The sequence below is a fragment of the Ranitomeya imitator genome, chromosome 5, assembly GCF_032444005.1.
Source record: "Ranitomeya imitator isolate aRanImi1 chromosome 5, aRanImi1.pri, whole genome shotgun sequence".
Taxonomy (NCBI): domain Eukaryota; kingdom Metazoa; phylum Chordata; class Amphibia; order Anura; family Dendrobatidae; genus Ranitomeya; species Ranitomeya imitator.
The window spans coordinates 596,928,294-596,951,466 of record NC_091286.1 but is presented as its reverse complement, the minus strand read 5'-3'; the positions used below and the strand labels follow the sequence as shown (position 1 = coordinate 596,951,466).

Genomic DNA, 23,173 nt, shown 5'->3' with positions numbered 1-23,173 from the left:
GATGGGCAGATCCCCTCTCGTGGTGCCATCATGTATGATGGAAAAAAACTGAATCTTAAATCTCAGATCAGTGTGAGATGCCAAAATAAGCACTCCACTGCATTTTCACTACTCTAATGTACAATGATCAGAACTGTGTATACTCAGAACGTTCTGCTTTCTTTTATGCTACCTCTCACCACACTCATTTCCTCTCTATACAGGAAGACTACATGGTATATAATTGGTCTGACAAGAGCAGAACAATATTGTCTGTGGTTGTACCTGCAGTTGGTGTCTGCCACACCTCCGGAGAGAAATTTGCAGATGAAGAACAGGATTTCCAGGTCTCAGAGTGCTGTCAGATATGAGTGTGATCAGTATTCCTGTGTGGTGCTTCCAATGATCAGAGTATGGACACAGAACACCATCTTACAACTTGGAATGTAACAATATGGCACACCAGTCATGAGAACGGACAATGGGCATGCTCCAAGGATACGTACTTCTCGTGACACTGGTAATCCTGATTTCTAGCTCCGTCGCAGGTAGGATTGTACACAGGATGACTGTAAAATCTTACATGGAATGTCTTTGTGTGAGACGTGGAGCAGATATACTCGTTCTCGTTACCTACGAGTCACATTCAGGACTCTCCAAGGTGCTGGGGACGTTGTCCTCATTTGGTTATACTTATCTCCCATGTATGTATCCTGACTGTATGTCTGACAATGCCAATAAAGTAGAAGGGGGAGAATTGAATCTTTAGAATACACACATGGTGGTCAATGTTTAAGGGAATTTTTCATTCAGGTCACCAGTTGACCATCTGCATTATTATTATGTGCAGCATTGTACTGTACGAATAGAGGCTGTTTCCAAGGTTAGGGTCACACCAGCGAAAATGATCTCATCCAAGAGAATTTGGTCGATTATGCAAAGAACACTCTGATCACTGTAATTCCATTCTCTCGGGATGGAGATAAGATGCAGAACAAAATTTCTTCATCTTCTCCATTCTGTCAGTCTGTAAAAATCAGACCACACTTAGATGTCATCCTAGTGTAGTGCGATATTTTCCACGCACTGATTGATTTCCATGGCTGATCAAACTCATGCTTTCTGCTATTTTTCCCCATACCGGCTCGGTGAGAGGAAAAAAATCAGAAAAGAGCAGGGCCCTATAGAATGACATTGGTCCGAGTGCGATATGATGTTTTGTCGGATTGCACTTGGACCAAAAATACAGTGTAGGCTTAGGGCTTGTGCCTAACAACCTTCTATGCCGCACCAGGATCCTGCAGCCATTGATGACCACAGGCAGTGGAAGAGACATATTATTCGTGTCAGAGGGAGCAGAAATTTACAGGGGCTTTCATTTAGCAAAATGTAACAAAATTGCCCTTATGGTATGATTGAGTTAATGCATGTCACTGTGTGGGTTAGACACACTTTTTCCTGTGTACTGCATGGCTGGTGAACAGTTATATAACTTGTAAAATAAATTATGCTCTGCTACTAGCCAACAATTTATTTTAGAGCATTTTCTAAAGTGATAGTGTAGGTGCAGAAAGAATCAAAGGCTGGTTTCATAAGTCTGACATTCACGGACCGAGTATAAGCTGCGGTATCCGGACCGGCCTTGGTGCTCTTACACAAACTCAACAGAATCCTACACATCTCTGCTTCATGGTTTGAGGACAGGTATGCTGATTTTAACTTGACAGCTTCCTATGGATCAGGTGAAAAAAACAACATCCCGGATCGTGCACAGGGCTGGTGTTAGAAAAAGCGGCGTCCTGGACAAAAGGTTAAAGTGGGGCCCCAAATGCTGGGGACAGAACAATTATTAGTAGATCAATCTGTCCCCATACAGTATCATGCTATCAGCAGCATATCTGCGGTTTTCACCTGGTGATGTGCTGCCGAGAACAATGATTTCTCTTCCGGCATAAACAATCCAATCACTCGATGAATAGGCAGCATTTTTCTCATTTTGTTTAATACACCCCATAGTCCTTCACATAGTATAATACACCCCATAGTCCTCCTTATAGTATAATACACACACCACAGTATAATACACTCCCCGTAGTACAATGCACGCCATAGTCCTCCACAGGAGTATCATGCAGCCCCCCACTATCATTCAACCCCATAGGAATATAATGCAGACCTCACAGAAGTATCATGCAGCCACCACTGGAGTATCGTTTTTTTTGGACTATAAGACGCCTCAGACCATAAGACGCACCTAGGATTTAGAGTAGGAAATTAGTGAAAAAAATTGAAACACAATTATGTACTTAATATCCCCTATCCTGGTATATATGGTCCCCACATCCCCATTCTGATAGACATGGCCCCTCATCCCTATCCTGGTATGCATGGCTCTATCATCCCTATCCTGGTATGCATGGCCCCCTCATCCCTATCCTGGTATGCATGGACACATCCTTATTCAGGTGTGATTGGTCCCATCCGGGTCCTGGTATGCACGGCCCCATCCTTATCCTGGTATGATTGGACCCAAAAAGGTCCTGGTTTGATTGGGCCCATCCTTATTCTGGTATGATTGTCTCCATCAAGGTCCTGGTATGATTGGTCCATCCTGTTGCTGGTATGATTGGTCACATCCTTTTTCTTTTATAATTGGCCCCATCCCGTTCCTGGTATGCATGGCCCCATCAGGAAAGATATATATATAATAAACATTACACTTGCCTTCCTCCGCTTCGTCGCAGCATCCTGCTCCGGTGCCAGCAGCTGCTTAATGCTTGGAAGTAGAGCATGGGTGGGACGTCATGCGCTGCTCACAAGCAGAGCACAGCTGCCAGAATACTCACCGGGACTGTTCATCGGAGATCACGGAGAGTATCCATTCCTCTTCAGTATCGCGCAGTGTCAGCCAGCGGCTTCCTGTTGCTGCGGCGGTCACATGTTCCGATACTTAAGATAAATATTTCTCTTAAGTATCAGCACACGTGACCTCCGCAGCAGCACGAAGGCTCCGGGTGACAGTGCGCAATACTGAAGAGGAATGGATACTCACCACTCTCTGCGATGAACGGTCCCGGTGAGCATTCTGGCAGCTGTGCCCGGCTTGTGAGCAACACAGGATGTCCCTGCCATGCTCTGCTTACAAGCATTAAGCATCTGCCGGCACCGGAGCAGGACACTGTGACTGCAAGGGTGTGGAGGAAGGTGAGTGTAATTTTTTTTTTTTATTATTCTTTCCTGATGGGACCAATCATACCAGCAAAATAATGGGGCCAATCATACCAAATGCCAGAAAGCAATGAATATTCATTGCCTTTCACACCCATGGGCGTGGAATGCAGTGCATATTCATTTCCCTTTAGCAGCGGGCACAGGAGGCTGGAACCACCGGCTCCAGCCTCCTGTGACCTGATGCTACGCTGAAACCGCTCCCCCACCTCCCCACCACAGCCAGAGCCCATACATCCGGACTATTAGATGCACCCCCCATTTTCCTCCACATTTTTGGAGGAAAAATGTGTGTCTTATAGTCCGGAAAATATGATATCATTCATCCCAATAGGAAAATAATGCAGCCACACAGGAGTATCATGCATACTATATAATGGCCACACATGACACTCCATACTGTATAATGGCCCCAAATGATGCTGCGTACAGTGTACTGGCCCCACACGATGCTCCATACAGTATAATGGGCACACATGTTGCTGCATACTGTATAATGGCCACACATGATGCTCCATACTGTATAATGGCCCCAAATGATGCTGCATACAGTGTACTGGCCCCACGTGATGCTCCATACTGTATAATGGCCACACATGATGCTCCATACTGTATAATGGCCACATTGTGCTCCATACTGTATAATAGCCCCACATGATGCTTTGTACTGTATAATGGCCACACATGATGCTGCGTACTGTATAATGGCCACACATGTTGCTCCATACTGTATAATGGCCACACATGATGCTCCTTACTGTATAATGGCTCCACATGATGCTCCATACTGTATAATGGCCACACAGTGCCCCATACTGTATAATGGCCACACATAATGCTCCATACTGTATAATGGCCACATTATGCTCCATACTGTATAATGGCCCCACATGATGCTGCGTACAGTATACTTGCCCCATGTGATGGTCCATACAGTATAAGGGCCCCACATGATGCTTTGTACAGTATAATGGCCCCACACGATGCTGGGTACAGTATAATGGCCACACATGGTTATCCCCACCCCTATCATTGCCTTCTCCATCACTACACATACACACCTTTCACCGCGCACCCTCGCAGCAGCCGGCAGCTTCCACTCCCACGGCGCTAAATGGTGTCATCCAGCTGCGCCGCTGACTGCTCACGTCGCTGCAGCTGTGATACGCAACTGATAAAGACCTCTCCGTGTCTCCTGTGCCAGTCAGTGTCAGAGCGAGGAGCAATATCTGCTCCGATCCGACTCAGCCAGCGTCTGCGCCGTACACCTCGTACACATGCGACTCTGCTCCATACACCTCGTACACACACGACTCCGCTCCATACACCTTGCACATGCGGCTCCACTCCGTACACCTCGTACACACAGCTCCGCTCCGTATACCTCATACACACACGGCACCACTCCGTACACCTCGTACACTCGGCTCCGCTCCATACACATTGCACACGCTGCTCCACTCCGTATACCTTGCACACACACACGTCTCTGCTCCGTACACCTCATACACATGGCTCCTCTCCATACATCTCGTACACACACAGCACTACTCCGTACACCTCATACACACACGGCTCCGTTCCATACACATTGCACACACTGCTCCGCTCCGTATACCTTGTACACACATGACTCTGCTCCGCACACCTTGTACACACGTGGCTCTGCTCTGTACACCTCGTACACACGTGGCTCTGCTCCGCACACCTCGTACACACACACACGACTCTTCTCCATGCACACGGCTCCGTACACCTCTTACACACACGACTCCGCTCCATACAACTTTCACACGTTGCTCCGATCCATACACCTCATATACACACGGCTCTGCTACATCCACACTGTAAACACCTCCTGACCTCACATATACACTTGCCCTCATCCGGCATCATGGCAACCAGCAGAGTCCTGTACACGGAGGTCCTCCCGATCATGTGACCCCCTGACTCCTCTCATCCTGTGACCTCATCACAGGTCCTGTGCGCACAGAGCAGCCAATATGTGTTGTGCTGCTCTGCGGGTGCAGGGACTCAGGGAGCTGACTGGGTGATATACACACCTCCCAACCAGTGCGGGACAATTAATGTCACGCCCAGGATCGCGGGGCTGACTGTCAAAATCAGGACAGTCCCGCTGGATCCGGGACGGTTAGGAGGTATGTATTGGTCTATATAAATGTTGAACATGTGACAGTAGTCTAAAACACATGAAGCTTTTGTAGCTATATATGTTGGGTATTCCACAGTTTGACTGCTCTAACTGTAAAGAATCCTTTCCCATGCTGGTGTCTATGTGACATGCATGCAAAAATAGTGCTAACTACTGTTGCTTCAAAAGCATCCAGCAATTAGAGTGGTTAACACAGTCACAGGAGACAGGGAGCAGTTAGGAGAGCCCCAGGGGGATTGTGGGAAACCTGTTGTTCTGGAAGCAGGGAAAGGGATGAGTGGTGTGTTTCTGTGATCTATCTCACAAGAGTTCAGCAAGTGAACCATAGGGACAAAGGATTCCATTACAGAGTAGAGTTGGGCTAACCCTATACTGCTAGCTGAGGAAGTCTAACAGGAGCAGGAAGATAATCTCCCTCAGCAAACCCTCCTCCATAACACTGTGCTAGAAGAAATGCTGTATACTCCTGTGCTTTTGTAAAGAGTCTTGATCTGTGCAGAACTGTGCTATCAAAAGAGACTGTTAGTCAATGTGCCTCTAAAAAGCAGGTGTCCTGTTTATAAAGCCTGTGCTTATGAGACTTGAATTGTACTGAATGTGCTGTGACATTAAACTACACTGCTCATGTTCATGAGGACTCTATCAATTGTATCTATGTGAGCAAGCGGATCCATCTTGTGCCTGAGGAAGCTGCAGTACATGGTCGCCCTGAGTAACGGTTCCCCCAGAGTTCCAAAGAATTCATGAGACCTGTTCTGATCCTATCTGAACCTCGCAGTGGGCACGTAACATCTAACTTGTCTTTGCCTTGCCATTTCTTTGTATTACACATTATTGCATATAAAAGCATATTTTTTTCCAAGCTGAACAAGCTATCATAAGGCCATACTGAAACGCAGATATTTTCCCTCTGTGTACAGAAAGGTCAGCACACTGATCAATGTTAGTCAATATGCATATGAGCAATTTGCACATGGACCTAAGGGTATGTGTCCACGTTCAGGATTGTATCAGGATTTGATCAGGATTTGACGCAGGTAAAATCTGCACCACATCTGCACTTGAGGTCACTGGCAGGTCACCTGCGTTTTTCATGCGTTTTTTTACTCTTTTTTCATGCGGATTTGTGTGCGTTTTTGTAAGCTCAATAAAGATATACCAAAAAAAAAGGGTGATGTCATTTCATGTCCAGCCTCTTCATTTACATACTCCTTTGAAGAATAATGTTTACACAGACAGATAGATGATAGATAGATAAGGGAACAATTTGAAAAACATTTTCTGTTGAGTTAGGTTTTTGAGCTGATTTATACTAAAATTGGCATGCTGATTCCAAAAATGTAGTCAGTTTTTTTCTAGCACGTCAAGTTTTTCCTACACAACTTACCTGCCAGAGAAGCACAATTGCACTGATATCTGTAATAAGACTTGTTATCTGATTACAATTCGACTCATATAGAGCTACGTGGCAACTTGTAAGAGTAGTCACAACTTTGTCATGCCTATTTCCTATATATTTCATTTTTTGTTCATATTTGTACTATTTAAAAAAACAACAACACTTTTTAGGTACAGTAGTTTACATAGTTTTGAGAAGACAAAAATCCTATAGTTCAAAAACTTGACGTGATAGAGAAAAACTGAGATCATTTCTGGATTCAGCATCCAAAAATTAATTAAGAACAGTTGTCTGACCTAACTCTTAAAAAATTGTGTTCCCCAATAGATAGATAATAGATAGATCTATCGTATCTATCGTATATTTATCGTATCTATTATCTATCTATAAATATATCTATTGAAAGATATATCTATAGATAGCTAGATATATATATCGATAGATAGATAATAGATAGATGATAGATAGATAATGGATAGATAGATAATACCAAGCCCGATGTTTAGTATATCTATGTATCTATAGATATATCTATCTATAAATATATCTATAGATTATCCATCTATCTATATAATCATCTAAGGTTCACTTCCGTCTGTTTGTCTGTCTATCTTTCTGTCTGAAATGGAAGTCCCGAGTCGCTGATTGGTCGCGGCAGGCAGTCCGGACGCAAATTGGCCCCTCTCTACTCCCCATCCCGGACCAACTTGTTTTACTATTGATGCTGGTTATGCAGCATCAATAGTAAAAAGATATAATGGTAAAAGTAATAAAAAAAAATAAAAAATTATGCTATTCTGACCTTCCGTCGCCTCCGCAGCTTTCCCGCTCCTCCCGATGCTCTCGGCAGCTTCCGTTCCCAGAGATGCATTGCGAAATTACACAGATGACTTAGCGGTCTCTGGCAAAGACCGCTAAGTCATCTGGGTAATTTTGCAATGCATCTCTGGGAACGGAAGCTGCCGGCCGCATCGCGAGGAGCGGGACAGCTTCGGTGGACGACGGAAGGTGAGTATATAACTATTTTTTATTTTTATTCTTTTTGTGGGCTGTGTTATTTACTACGTGGCTGCTATATACTATGTGGCTGTGCTATCTACTGCATTTGCTGTGCTATATACTACGTGGCTGTGTTATATACTTTGTGGGCTGTGCTACATACTACGTGCCTGTGCTATCTACTGCGTGGGTTGTGCTATATACTACGTGGCTGTGCTATATACTATGTGGCTGTGCTATATACTACGTGGGCTGTTATATACTACATCGCTGTGCTATATACTACGTGGCTGTGCTATATACTACGCGGCTGTGCTATCTACTGTGTGGGCTGTGTTATATACTACATCGCTGTGCTATATACTACGTGGCTGTGCTATATACTACGTGGCTGCTATATACTACGTGGCTGCTATATACTACGTGGCTGCGCTATCTACTGTGTTGGCTGTGCTATATACTACGTGAGCTGTGCTATATACTACGCGGCTGCGCTATATACTACGTGGCTGTGCTATATACTACGCGGCCGGCCGCGACCAATCAGCGATATTGGTGCTGAATTTAACCCCCACTCACAGCACGTACATACATACATATTCTAGAATACCCGATGCATTAAAATTGGGCCACCATCTAGTAGATATGTAATAGCAAGGCCAATGTTTATGAATGAACGCTTAATTTAAAAAAAAAAATGGGAAAAAAAAAATGGTGTTGGCTCCCACACAATTTTATGTGCCAGAGGGGGAAAGCCGACGCCCGGGGGCCAATATTTATAGCCTGGGAAGGGGGTACTACCCATGGCCCCTCTCTAGGCTATGAATATCAGCCCGCAGCTGTCTTCGTAGCCTCTTACTGGCTATAGATATAGGGGGACCCCCCCAAAAAAAAGATGTGGGGTCCCCCTATATTTTATAACCAGAAAGGCTACGCAGACAGCTGATATTCATAGCCTAGACAGGGCCATGGATATTAGCCCCCCCCCCCGGCTACAAATACCAGACCTCAGCCGCCCAGAAATGGTGCATCTGTAACATGCGCCAATTCCGGCACTTAGCCCCTTTCTTCCCACTTCCGTGTAGTGGTGGGATATGGGGTAATAAGGGGTTAATGTCACCTTGCTATTGCAAGGTGACATTAAGCTGGGCTAATAATGGAGAGGCGTCAATAAGACGCCTATCCATTATTAATCCTAGAGTAGTAAAAGAGTTAAAAAACAAAATAAAGACACAGCCAGAAAAAAGTATTTTATTATTCTTAATTTAACCATACTTACCATACTCGATCACCTGCAAAAAAATTAAAAATAATAAACCGTATACTACCTGTCTGCCGTAGTCCAATTAATAACGAGTGTCCCACGACAATCTCCCCTTTAGAACAGTGACATCTGATGATGTCACTGCTCTATAGGCCCTCCAGTGACACACTGACAGGAGACAATGGCTCCTGCAGTGTATCACTGAGGTTACCTCAGTTCAGGGTCTCACTTTATGGCATTGATGCGTGGGAACTTTCTCACACAGCAGTGCCACAAGTGATACTAGGGACTATTTTTTACAGTGGAGGAGGAATACAGTGCGGTAGGATACCTTCCTTCATTGTATTCCTGGAGCCCCTGGGGAGCGTTCGCATCAGCTGATGCTGCTGTCCATGGGAGATCGTCGTGGGACACTCGTTTTAATTGGATTTCTGCGAATCAGGGAGTATAGTGTTTATTATTTTAATATGTTTTACAGGTGACACTGGCTTTGGGGATCACAGTGACAAGTGATGGTGAGTATGTAATCTATGTTTAATGTACTGTATGTCTATATGTATGTACTGTATGTATGTGTTGTATGGTGCATGTCGTATGTTGCATGTCGCATGTTGTTGCATGTCACATGTTGCATGTCGTTGCATGCTGCATGTCGCATTCCACATGTCGCATGTTGTCGCATGTTGCATGTTGTTGCATGTCGCATGGTGCATGTCGCATGTTGTCGCCTGTCGCATATTATCGCCTGTCGCATGTTGCATATCACATGTTGCATGTTGTTGCATGTTATTGCATGTTGTTGCATGTTGTCGCATGTCGTCGCATGTTGCATGTCGTCACATGTTGCATGTCGTCGCATGTTGCATGTTGTTGCATGGTGTATGTTGTATGGTATATGTTGTGCAGTTTATGTGCACACAGTGTTGACGAGTCCGGCTCTGCTGCATCTGGATGCCTGACAACTAGATGTAGCAGAGCCAGTAGATGATCGCCGGAGATAACTCTCCAGTGATCACCTACACTACAGCGTTCACAATCAGCTGTTTGCGAGAACCAGACTAGTGGCCGGTCACGTGCACGGCAGTTCTCGTGATAACATGAGTTATCGCGAGAACTGCAGTGGACGAGGGACTTCCGGCGGCGGGATTGGTGAGCCGGCAGACATGTGTAGTAAGCTACATTTACGCAGTTTCTACGCATGTGACTAATCATTAGATGTGATTTTATCGCATCTAATGATAGTCTATGGTAAATTTACGGTGTAGCGACGGAGCGTGTCCGTTTACGCAGGTCTGCCACCTGTGTGTTTTACCGCATAGTGGAGATGGGATTTCATGAAATCTCATCCACTATGCTGTAACATCTGGACGCTGAGTGTTTGATGCTGTGGCTCTACGCAACATCAAACACGCAGCGTTTCCTGAACGTGGAAGCATACCCTAAAGGCCCCTGTGGAAAAAACAGCAAATACACTAGTCCAGTCCATCTATTGAATTAGAGAGCATCTTTTTCAATGGCAGGCAGCTCATGTACCATCCTGCGTTGAGCACATGAACTCAGCCACATATCCAATTTGTGGATGTGATTGTCCTACATGCTTTATAATTAAATTTAATTTGATAATGTAGAATAATTAGAGGAGAAAGGTTGAACTTGATGGACCTAGGACTTTTTTCAACCTATGTAAATATATATATAACCTAAAAATGAATCCTATTTTCGAGAAGTGGCCTTACAAGTGATTTATAGAGAGATAATATTACAGGGGGATAAGAGAATACATCTGTATTTTTACGACTTCTAAAATGTTAGAAGCTTTAGCAGCTGCTGCTCAGCATTGAGTACTGCTACTTAGCTTACTAGTAGCCAGAATACTAAAGTCCTTCTCAAATTCTGTAGCCCTAATAAATGAACACACTCAATGAATATGCTGCAGTACGATTACTTCGGCTGCGGAGCATTGCTCTACAGCTATGAGCATTAAGCTTCCCCTGCTTTTGCCCAAGCAGCCAACTTGGGTGTTTCTATCACCTTTTCAGCAAAACTTGCTTAGTAAACTTTTTTTCATTCTTATTTTTTGCCCTCTGAAAACGTTCTCCAATATTTCATAATACTTGCTTTGTAGTTTACTCATTATGTCTGCTGGTTGCTGTCACCTTCTCACATATCTCCTCATGATCTGACACCTGCACTATCTCCATGGCAGATCAGTCAGGTTTGATTTTATCAGAGAGAAAAACACAGCTACATGTTGTTTTTGTATAAAAGCATCAGAAACCAGATAAAATATAGGCTTACTGAAGCCATGTGATAGCATTTGGAACCAGGAAAAAAACAATAAAATCATTAGTGATGTTAGCTGACATATTTTTCAGCATAGAGCCTTAAACTATATTCACACTGGCAGATTACCATGAATGACTGTTCCTAGAATTGCTCATCTCAATCACCCAACAAACAATTAAACTCTTGTTTGTTGGGTGAAATAATTCTTAAGTTTGCTTAAAAAAATAGTTCTCGGTAGCACATCGCCCTATGTAAAAACCTTTACTGTCGAGAACAATGGCAGATTAGTCACACAGAGTGATCTATTACTGATGGCTCTGTGCACATAATAAATGCCATGAGTGAATGATAGATATATCCGACATTGGATGCCTCCCCCTGTTTGGTGTGAGCACCGGCGATGAGCCCGCACTTTTTCTAACCCATGACAGCTGATCTGATCATCTGTCATGTTCCCCTAACAGCCACAGGTGGAATCACAATCCACCCATGGCTGTTAACATGTTAAATGTCGCTGCCAAACTCTGACAGCAGCATTTATCGTGCATGTGCAAGAATTGCATCATTAACCCCGGCCATTGGTGCCCGTGTCACATGATTGCAGGTCACCGATGAGTTGGCATGACAACCTGAGGTCTGCAGGACACCGCTGTGGTGGTCATTGCCAGATCTCTATGAGCGCCGCCCAGCAGTCGGTGCTCATAGCAAGTCAGCATTTCTGTTACATAGAGCAGGGCCGCAACTCTGCTCTATGTAGCACAAGCGGCCGGATGATCGCAGATTCCAGTCTCCCATGGAGACTATTGAAGCAAGTAAAAAGTAAAAAAAAAATGTTTTTAAAAATATATTAAAAAAAATAATAAAAGTTCAAATCACCTCCCTTTCACCCCATCAATATAAAACAATTAAAGAAAAAAGAAAAAATACAAATATTTGGTATCGCTGCATTCTGAATCGCCCGATCTATCAACATATAAAAATAATCCGATCGATAAACGGTAAAGCAAGAAAAATAATCAAAATGCTAGAATTACATATTTCTGGTTGCTGCAACATTGCAATAAAATGCAATAACGGGCGATCAAAAGAGATTATAAACATCAGTTCGGTGCAGAAATAATAAGCGATCACCTGGCACCAGATCCTAAGAAATAGAGACGCTACGGGTCTCGGAAAATTGCAACATTTTTTTTACTTTTTGGACGAACTTTGGATTTTTTTTTCACCACTTAAAAAAAAAAGAATCTAGACATGTTTGGAGTTTATGAACTGGTAATGACCTGTAGAATCATAATAGCAGGTCAGTTTTAGCATTTTGTGAACGCGGTAAAAAAAATCCCCCCCAAAAAAAATTTTGAAGTTGTACTTTTTTGCAATTTCAACGCACTTTGAATTTTTTCTCGTTTTCCAGTGCAGGAAATGGTAAAATCAATTATGCCGTTCAAAGTATTGAAGGGTCTGTTCATCAAGTGCCAATAGATGTGCCATCAAAATGACTGAAATCATGAGAGCGCTGCACTGGAGCCCATCAAGGGTCGAGGAGCACCTTTGGGCTCTGCCTTATGGCATCGTCTTATAAGAGGAAGCCACATAAAACATGTGATCATAACCTTAAAAAAATATTGTATACAGTATTTTATATGATTGCCTTTCAATTTGGAGGCCTCACATGGAGCCTCCATTGCAAAAGCTGATAAAAATACCTGTACATTTTTTTCTTTATCTTTTCTGTTATGCCAAAATTAGAGACAATAGTAAAGAATGGACAGTCCATGGTTTTTTGGGTTTGTTTTTTTCCCACAGACCCTTTGATATGAATGGAGGAGTTTGATCCATGACTTGGAACAAAAACAGATATTTCTCTTTTCTTCATTTATGGAAAATGGGTATGTAAAAAAAAATACAGACATGTGAACAGCCAATGTGGAGAAACAGACTTCTTAAAGGGAACCTGTCAACCCCCTAGGGCGTTTTTAAGTAAAAGAGCCACCTTCTGCAGCACTAAGGCTGCATTCTGTGAAGGTGGCTCTTATGTTTCTGCACCCTAATAACGCTGAAATGTCCAGTTTTCTAAATTGCGCCATACCTGTATTGTGGCCGGGAGGTACCTTTTTTCCCCGGACTCAACCGCCTCCCAGCCATCAATCATCCCCTCAGTGCACTGGGCACCGCCTCCTCTGTTTGTATTCACGCAACCAGCGCCTGCGCTGTGCTCTCATTTTTCAGGCATGCGCCTTGCGCGCTGCCCTGGAACTCACAGAAGCTGATGTACTGATATCGAGCCTGCATGTAGCGGATGCCCGAGATCCCACCCCGCAGTGTGTTATGATTTATTCACACTGCGGGACTGCGAATCTGGCGCATGCGCAGTTAGTCTCTGCAGCTGTCCCCATCTCCTCCGCCTCCTTCTTCCAGCGTTATATGACTCGTCTGCAGCTTGTGATCACTTCAATGCTGCAGATGAGTCGCATAATGCTGAAGGAAAGAGAGATGAGGGGGAAATGGGGACAGCCGCAGAGACTAACTGCGCATGCGTAAAATTGCCAGGCCCGTACGCAGTGTGAATAAATCAGAACACACTGTGGGGCGGGATCTTGGGCATTCGCTACACGCAGGCGCGATATCAGTAGATCAGCTAATGTGAGTTCCAGGGTAGCACGCACGGCGCATGCCCGAAAAGTGAGAGCACAGCGCAGGTGCCGGTTACGTGAATACACACAGAGGAAGCGGCGCCCAGTGCACTGAGGAGATGATTGACGGCTAGGAGGCGGTTGAGGGGAAAAAACGTGCCCCCTCGGACACAATACAGGAATGGCACGCAATTTATAAAACTAAATATTTCAGCCTTATTATGGAGCAAAAACATAAGAGCCACCTTCACAGAATGCAGCCTAAAGGTACCGTCACACTAAGCGACGCTGCAGCGATACCGACAACGATCCGGATCGCTGCAGCGTCGCTGTTTGGTCGCTGGAGAGCTGTCACACAGACAGCTCTCCAGCGACCAACGATGCCGGTAACCAGGGTAAACATCGGGTTACTAAGCGCAGGGCCGCGCTTAGTAACCCGATGTTTACCCTGGTTACCATCGTTAAAGTAAAAAAAACAAACGCTACGTCCTGACGAAGAAGCGAAACGTGCGTTGGGGCGGCAGGGACGCCACACACATAGACATACTCCATGTAAGTGCTGCTTATTATTGCTTTTTTCACATTGCCATCATTATTTTTCTTAGGGCGTTATGCCCCTACACTGTGTAGCTGATGTGCTTGTGTTTACTGGTTCTTAGTGTTACAATATTTATGCAGGCATTGTGCTGGATTCTAATCGGTGTATACATTGATAGTGGATGTCCCTGCTTCTTAGCAGTTACCTTGTATAAAATTGTATCTTTACTAACTATTTCATAATTTTTTTTTTATATTGGCACTTTATACTGTTTTCTTCTGCGTTGATTAATGTAATATTCAGTTCTTTTGTGCCCTTGAAATATGGTATGGGTTTAGTGGTATGGCTATTACCGTATATACTCGAGTATAAGCCGACCCGAGTATAAGCTGACCCCCCTAATTTTGCCACAAAAAACTGGGAAAACTTATTGACTTGAGTATAAGCCTAGGGTGGAAAATGCAGCAGCTACCGGTGAATTTCAAAAATAAAAATAGATGCTCCATACTGTTCATTATGGCCCCATAGCTGTGCCATATAGTGCTCTGCACCGTTTATTATTTCCCCATAGATGTACCATAGAAAGCTGTGCCATATAGTGCTCTGCACCGTTCATTATTGCCCCATAGCTGTGCCATATAGTGCCCTGCACCGTTCATTATTGCCCCATAGCTGTGCCATATAGTGCTCTGCACCGTTCATTATTGCCCCATAGCTGTGCCATATAGTGCTCTGCACCGTTCATTATTGCCCCATAGCTGTGCCATATAGTGCTCTGCACCGTTCATTATTGCCCCATAGCTGTGCCATATAGTGCTCTGCATGGTTCATTATTTCCCCATAGCTGTGCCATATAGTGCTCTGCACCGTTCATTATTGCCCCATAACTGTGCCATATAGTGCTCTGCACCGTTCATTGTTGCCCCATAGCTGTGCCATATAGTGCTCTGCGCCGTTCATTATTGCCCCATAACTGTGCCATATAGTGCTCTGCACCGTTCATTGTTGCCCCATAGCTGTGCCATATAGTGCTCTGCATCGTTCATTATTGCCCCATAGATGTGCCATATAGTGCTCTGCACCGTTCATTATTGCCCCATAGCTGTGCCATATAGTGCTCTGCACCGTTCATTGTTGCCCCATAGCTGTGCCATATAGTGCTCTGCACCGTTCATTGTTGCCCCATAGCTGTGCCATATAGTGCTCTGCATCGTTAATTATTGCCCCATAGATGTGCCATCTAGTGCTCTGCACGGTTCATTATTTCCCCATAGCTGTGCCATATAGTGCTCTGCACCGTTCATTGTTGCCCCATAGCTGTGCCACATAGTGCTCTGCGCCGTTCATTATTGCCCCATAGCTGTGACATATAGTGCTCTGCACCGTTCATTGTTGCCCCATAGCTGTGCCATATAGTGCTCTGCACCATTCATTATTGCCCCATAGCTGTGCTATATAGTGCTCTGCACGGTTCATTATTTCCCCATAGCTGTGCCATATAGTGCTCTGCACCGTTCATTGTTGCCCCATAGCTGTGCCATATAGTGCTCTGCGCCATTCATTATTGCCCCATAGCTGTGCCATATAGTGCTCTGCACCGTTCATTATTGCCCCATAGCTGTGCCATATAGTGCTCTGCATTGTTCATTATTGCCCCATAGCTGTGCCATATAGTGCTCTGCATCGTTCATTATTGCCCCATAGCTGTGCCATATAGTGCTCTGCACCGTTCATTATTGCCCTATAGCTGTGCCATATAGTGCTCTGCACCGTTCATTATTGCCCCATAGCTGTGCCATATAGTGCTCTGCACCGTTCATTGTTGCCCCATAGCTGTGCCATATAGTGCTCTGCACCGTTCATTATTGCCCCATAGCTGTGCCATATAGTGCTCTGCGCCGTTCATTATTGTCCCATAGCTGTGCCATATAGCGCTCTGCGCCATTCATTATTGCCCCATAGCTGTGCCATATAGCGCTCTATGCCGTTCATTATTGCCCCATAGCTGCCATATAGTGCTCTGCGCCGTTCATTATTGCCCCATAGCTGCCATATAGTACTCTGCGCCGTTCATTATTGCCCCATAGCTGTGCCATATAGTGCTCTGCACCGTTCATTGTTGCCCCATAGCTGTGCCATATAGTGCTCTGCACTGTTCATTGTTTCCCCATAGCTGTGCCATATAGTGCTCTGCACCGTTCATTATTGCCCCATAGCTGTGCCATATAGTGCTCAGCACTGTTCATTATTGCCCCATAGATGTGCCATATAGTGCTCTGCGCTGTTCATTATTGCCCCATAGCTGTGCCATATAGCGCTCTACGCCGTTCATTATTGCCCCATAGCTGCCATATAGTGCTCTGCGCCGTTCATTATTGCCCCATAGCTGCCATATAGTACTCTGCGCCGTTCATTATTGCCCCATAGCTGTGCCATATAAAGCTGTGCCATTGCTGCTGCAATAAAAAAAAAGTCATACTCACCTCTCTTGCTTGCAGCTCCCAGCGTCTCGTCCCGGCGTCTCTCCGCACTGACTGATCAGGTCAGAGGGCGCCGCGCACACTATATGCGTCATCGCGCCCTCTGACCTGCACAGTCACTGCAAGAGGACGCGAAGACAGAGCGGCGCCCGGCGTGTGGAACGCGGACAGGTGAATATTACATACTTACCTGCTCCCAGCGTCCCGCTCCCTCTGCCCGTCACACGGTCTTCGGTGCCGCAGCCTCTTCCTCTATCAGCGGTCACCGGCACCGCTGATTAGAGAAATTAATATGCGGCTCCACCCCTATGGGAGGTGGAGCCGCATATTCATTTCTCTAATCAGCGGTCCCACGTGACCGCTGAACAGGGGAAGAGCTGCAGCACCGAAGACCGTGTGACAGGCAGAGGGAGCATCAGGACCGCCGGGACTAGGTGAGTATGCCTCAGCGCCTTCTCCCCCTCACCTGCCGACCCTGCCACCCACCATGACTCGAGTATAAGCCGAGAGGGGCACTTTCAGCCCAAAATTTTGGGCTGAAAATCTCGTCTTATACTCGAGTATATACGGTAATTACAATCTGACAGTATCCAGCCTGATGATTTGCTCCATACATTACACACTATTTGGGTGGGATGAGTTTTACCAGATTGGCGGGTTTGCCTAGAAAAAACACAAAGCAAAGAATGGCAAGGAATTTGGAAGAAAAACTGCATAACAAACTATTTGGAGAATAAAGTGTTGGCATGTTGTTATACTGGAAAATGGTATGTCATCAAGCAAAATAACCCGAAGGTGAACTTGTTGCAAAACGCACAGGGTGTAACTAATATGGATGGTGACCACATATTACGTGGTAACGTAATATGCGCTAAGAAGTAAAGAATTGTAGCCATGGATTCAGTGGAGCAGCCAGTATTACAAGTACTGTTAACAATCCTGGGTATTTGTTGAGTAGAACAATGAGTATGACCACCATTGCATTGGCCAGACTACTGTGACAATTTCCTTTGTGACCTTCCAAAAACAGACTAAAGGTGCATTTACACTGCAAAATTATCATGAAGCGCTAGGATTATCCTAGGAATGTTAAAACCTTTTTGTAATGACTCTATATAATGAGTTTCACTTTTTGTGTTGAACAACTGAAATAAATTAACTTTTTGATGACATTCTAATATTGTGCGAAGCTCCTGTATTTACTCCTGTTTTGAGGGGAAACGTGTCGAGTGTTGCATTTTTTTAGTATATTTTGTACATCATTCTGAATTACATATGTTCTATGGGTTCTGCACCTTCAAGCGTTAACAGTGGGTGCAGATTCCAATTTTGCTATGTCACCTGTTGTTGCCTGTAGCATTGCTTAGTTTTTGCTCTTCGCTCAGCACTCTAGGATGATCATGGTATGTCTATGCATTTATGAACACATGTCACATGAAGAATTACACCCACTGCATATGATGATTGAGATTTTTGCATCTTTGAGCCCATCTAATATCAAGTATATATGTTACTTGATCATTCCTGTGCTGAAGAGTTGTCTGTGTGAACTATTGTCCAGAGGACAAGGCTTTGCTATCTATTTGGAAGTTACTAAAGTTGTTTTTCAAACCCCCCTTATCTTCACGTCACCTCAGTAGGGTCTTATAGGGACCCTCAGGGAAAACCATTGTTGATCGGGGGCACCATTTTCGTTCAAGAGGATGCCAGCATCCGCTTTCAGTTAGGTACGAGGTAGGAGGTACTCCTTCCTGTACTAGTGGCCTTGTTACATCTTGGATATCTATATATATAATTGTCTAAGGGTTTTTCCGTCTGTCTGTCTGTCCTGGAAATCCCGCGACGGGCACAGTATCGACGTAGAAAACCCGCGTCTGATTGGTCGAGGCCGCCAGGCCTCGGCCAATCAGCGACGGGCACAGCGACGATGATGTCATAAAGGACATAGACATCCTGCGTTTCTGATTCAGCAACGGGCACAGTATCGACGTAGATGTCATAATGGTTGCCATGGCGACGATGATGTCATAAAGGTTGCTTCGACCAATCAGCGATGGGCACAATCTGCCACGAATTCTGGAATCATCATTGTCCATATACTACGGGGACATGCATATTCTAGAATACCCGATGCGTTAGAATCGGGCCACAATCTAGTAGTATTTATAATTGGGGATTTTGTTTACGGTATTTATTTTTTTTGCTCTTGATTTTCATTTACTTTCATTTAATTGATACTAATAAACAGTGGTTTTATGTGTATAGCCTGTGAATCTAACAGTGAGTATATACACTTTAAAATTCATATACAGTGATTTTCAGACCTTACAGATGAAAGAATAATTACTGGGCCACTTCCTCACCTAACCTAAAACCTATCGAGAACTTCTAGGCTCTTCTTAAATGGCAGATTTAAGATTTATGGTGAAGGAGAACATTCACCTCTCTGATCAGTGTCCGGGAGGCTATGGTTGGTTCTGCCCAAAAAGTAGATCATCAACAGATTAAGAGAGTAACAGACTTGATGGATGGAAGACTTATGACTGCTATTGGAAATAAGGGTGGCTATATTGATCACTGATATATACAGTGGGTACAAAAAAGTATTCATACCCCTTTAAATTTTTCACTCTTTGCTTCATTGCAGCCATTTGGTAAATTCAAAAAAGTTCATTTTTTTCTCATTAATGTACACTCTGCACTCCATCTTGACTAAAAAAACAGAAATGTAGTAATTTTTGCAAATGTATTAAAAAAGAAAAACTGAAATATCACATGGTCATAAGTATTCAGTTCCTTTGCTCAGTATGGAGTAGAAGCACCTTTTGAGCTAGTACAGTCATGAGTCTTCTTGGAAATGATGCAACAAGTTTTTCACATCTGGAATTGGGGATCCTCTGCCATTCTTCCTTGCAGATCCTCTCCAGTTCCTTTAGGTTGGATGGTGAACGTTGGTGGACAGCCATTTTCAGGTCTCTCCAGAGATGCTCAATTGGGTTTAGGTCAGGGCTCTGGCTGGGCCAGTCAAGAATGGTCAGAGTTGTGCTGAAGCCACTCCTTTGTTATTATAGCTGTGTGCTTAGGGTCATTGTCTTGTTGGAAGGTGAACCTTCGGCCAAGTCTGAGGTTCAGAACACTCTGGAAGAGGTTTTCATCCAGGATATCTCTGTACTTGACCGCATTAATGTTTCCTTCAATGACAACCAGTCGTCCTGTCCCTGCAGCTGAAAAACACCCCATAGCAGAATGCTGCAACCACCATGTTTCACTGTTGGGATTGTATTGGGCAGGTGATGAGCAGTGCCTGTTTTTTTCCACACATACCGCTTAGAATTATCACCAAAAAAATCTATCTTCATCTCATGAGATCAGAGAACCTTATTTCTCATAGTCTGGGAATCCTTCATGCGTTTTTTTTGCAAACTATATGTGGGCTTTCATATGTCTTGCACTGAGGAGAGGCTTCCGTCGGGCCACTGACTAGTGGAGGGCTGCAGTGATAGTTGACTTTGTGGAACTTTCTCCCATCTCCCTACTGCATATCTGGAGCTCAGCCACAGTGATCTTGGGGTTCTTCATTACCGCTCTCACCAAGACTCTTCTCCCATGATTGCTCAGTTTGGCTGGACGGCCAGGTCTAGGAAGACTTTTGGTGGTCCCAAACGTCTTCCATTTAAGGATTATGGAGGCCACTGTGCTCTTAGGAACCTTGAGTACTGCAGCAATTCTGTTGCAACCTTGGCCAGATCTGTGCCTTGCCACAATTCTGTCTCTGAGCTCCATGGCCAGTTACTTTGACCTCATGATTCTCATTTGGTCTGACATGCACTTTGAGCTGTGAGATCTTATATAGACAGGTGTGTGCCTTCCCAAATCAAGTCCTATCAATTTAATTAAACACAGCTGGACTCCAATGAAGGAGTAGAACACAAAGAAAGCATGTGACTTAAATATGAGTGTCTGAGCAAAGGGTCTGAATACTTATGACCATGTAACATAGTAACATAGTAACACCGAAAAAAGACATTTGTCCATCCAGCTCAGCCTATATTCCATCATAATAAATCCCCAGATCTACGTCCTTCTACAGAACCTAATAATTGTATGTTACAATATTGTTCTGCTCCAGGAAGACATCCAGGCCTCTCTTGAACCCTTGAAATGTGATATTTCAGTTTTTCTTTTTTAATACATTTGCAAAAATTACTACATGTCTGGGTATTTTTTAGTCAAGATGGGGTGCAGAGTACAATAATGTGAAAAAATGAACTTTTTTGAATTTGCCAAAAGGCTGCAAGGAAACAGAGTGAAAAATTTAAAGGGGTCTGAATACTTTCCGTACCCACTGTATATTTTTTAAATGTCAGAAATATATTTTTTGTATATTTTGAGCTTTTTATTCTTATTATTCTCACTTTATTATATGAAAATAAGCAATGGAGATAGAAAATTAACATTTTTCATTTAGTTGCCTAATAATTCTGTACACATACCGGTAGATGTTCTCCTAAAAAAGACAAAACCCCGCTTTTACTTTCTTAGATCTTCAGGTTTATTAACCTTTTGTATTGACCGAGTTGTTCAATAATAAAATTAATCATCAAAATTACAAATTGTCTAATTGTGCAGACTGTGTAATGTGTATGGGGGACCTTTAGGCCAAGGTCACACTAACGTAGATACAGATGAATGCTATGCGAGTAAACATCACATAGCACTCGGACCAGTGTTAATGTATGGGGAAGCTCACATCACCGTATTTGTTCTCAGGTGTATTCAACGTGCGAGTGATTGTACGCGTATATCGTTCAAGACTCGCCAATGCAAGCCTATGGGTGCAAGAAAAACTCGGACACCCCACGGACCATCCATGTGACTTGCGAGAAATACGCACACATGTTCCTCATTTCATCCCATTGAGCCATTAAATTCAATGGGGAAAAGCAGTGAGAAATGTAAAGCCATACGCATGTCATACGGATACGAGGTGCGAGAAAATCACATCATCGCATTGCAAACACATTACACATGGATGACCATACGGAGTACACTTGTGCGACTCTCGGCAGGGAGACTCTGATCGATTTTTCCATACGTTTAGTGTGAGGCCGGCCTTCTACTGATAGTTGCTGATGTCTCAAAGATATTGTGCAGAGGGGAGAAGAAGCTGGTGCAGACTGATATAGGGAACACAGGAGGAGGTATGGGGTTTAAGTCGGATGAGGTCCTTTACAAAGATGAAAAACTCATGTTAAGTTTAGTTTGTGACGGCAAAGGGACACCCATAACCAGGATATAACAAAGGTGAGAGCTGTAGTATAGTGCACCGCCAGTCATCCATGTAGTAAAATTCACTTCCCATAGTATAATGCACCCCATAGTTCTTCATATAGTATAACGTATTCCCCATAATCCTCAATACAGTATAATACAGACCACATATAGTATAATGCAGCCACCACCCTACAGAATATAATGCAGCCACCCCAGAGTATAATGCAGCGACCCCAGAGTATAATGCAGCCACCTCATAGAATATAATACAGTCCACCTCCCCATAATATATAATGTAGCCCCCATAGAGTATAATGCAGCCCCCCATAGTATAACACAGCCTCCCCCATAGAATATATACTATTGTGAGGGTATATTATAATAGCCACATATTATATAACACGGCCTCCCCCATAGAATATAATATACCCCCCATAGTATATAGCACAACCCGCATAGCAGATAACACAGCCCACATAGCAGTATACAGCACAGCCCATGTAGCAGCATACAGCACAGCCCACATAGTAGTATACAGCACTGCCCACATAGCAGTTTACAGCACTGCCCACATAGTAGTATACAGCAGAGCCCACATAGTAGTATACAGCACAGCCCACATAGTAGTATATAGCACAGCCCACATAGTAGTATACAGCAGAGCCCACATAGCAGTATACAGCAGAGCCCACATAGTAGTGTATAGCACAGCCCACATAGCAGTATACAGCAGAGCCCACATAGTAGTGCATAGCACAGCCCACATAGCAGTATACAGCAGAGCCCACATGGTAGTATACAACAGAGCCCACATGGTAGTATACAGCAGAGCCCACATAGTAGTGTATAGCACAGCCCACATAGCAGTATACAGCAGAGCCCACATAGTAGTGTATAGCACATCCCACATAGCAGTATACAGC

The 23,173-nt window shown here is 44.1% G+C and overlaps 1 protein-coding gene across 1 annotated transcript in view; it reads left to right on the top strand.

Moving 5' to 3' along the window:
- The first annotated feature begins 331 nt into the window (after nt 1-331).
- IL20RB (interleukin 20 receptor subunit beta) overlaps nt 332-23,173 on the top strand; it is a 134,488-nt gene continuing 111,646 nt past the window's right edge. Inside the window, exon 1 of the mRNA XM_069727947.1 lies at nt 332-527. Within this exon, the coding sequence (XP_069584048.1) occupies nt 461-527 (67 nt within the window). The 5' untranslated portion in view covers nt 332-460. The remainder of the gene's footprint in view (nt 528-23,173) is intronic.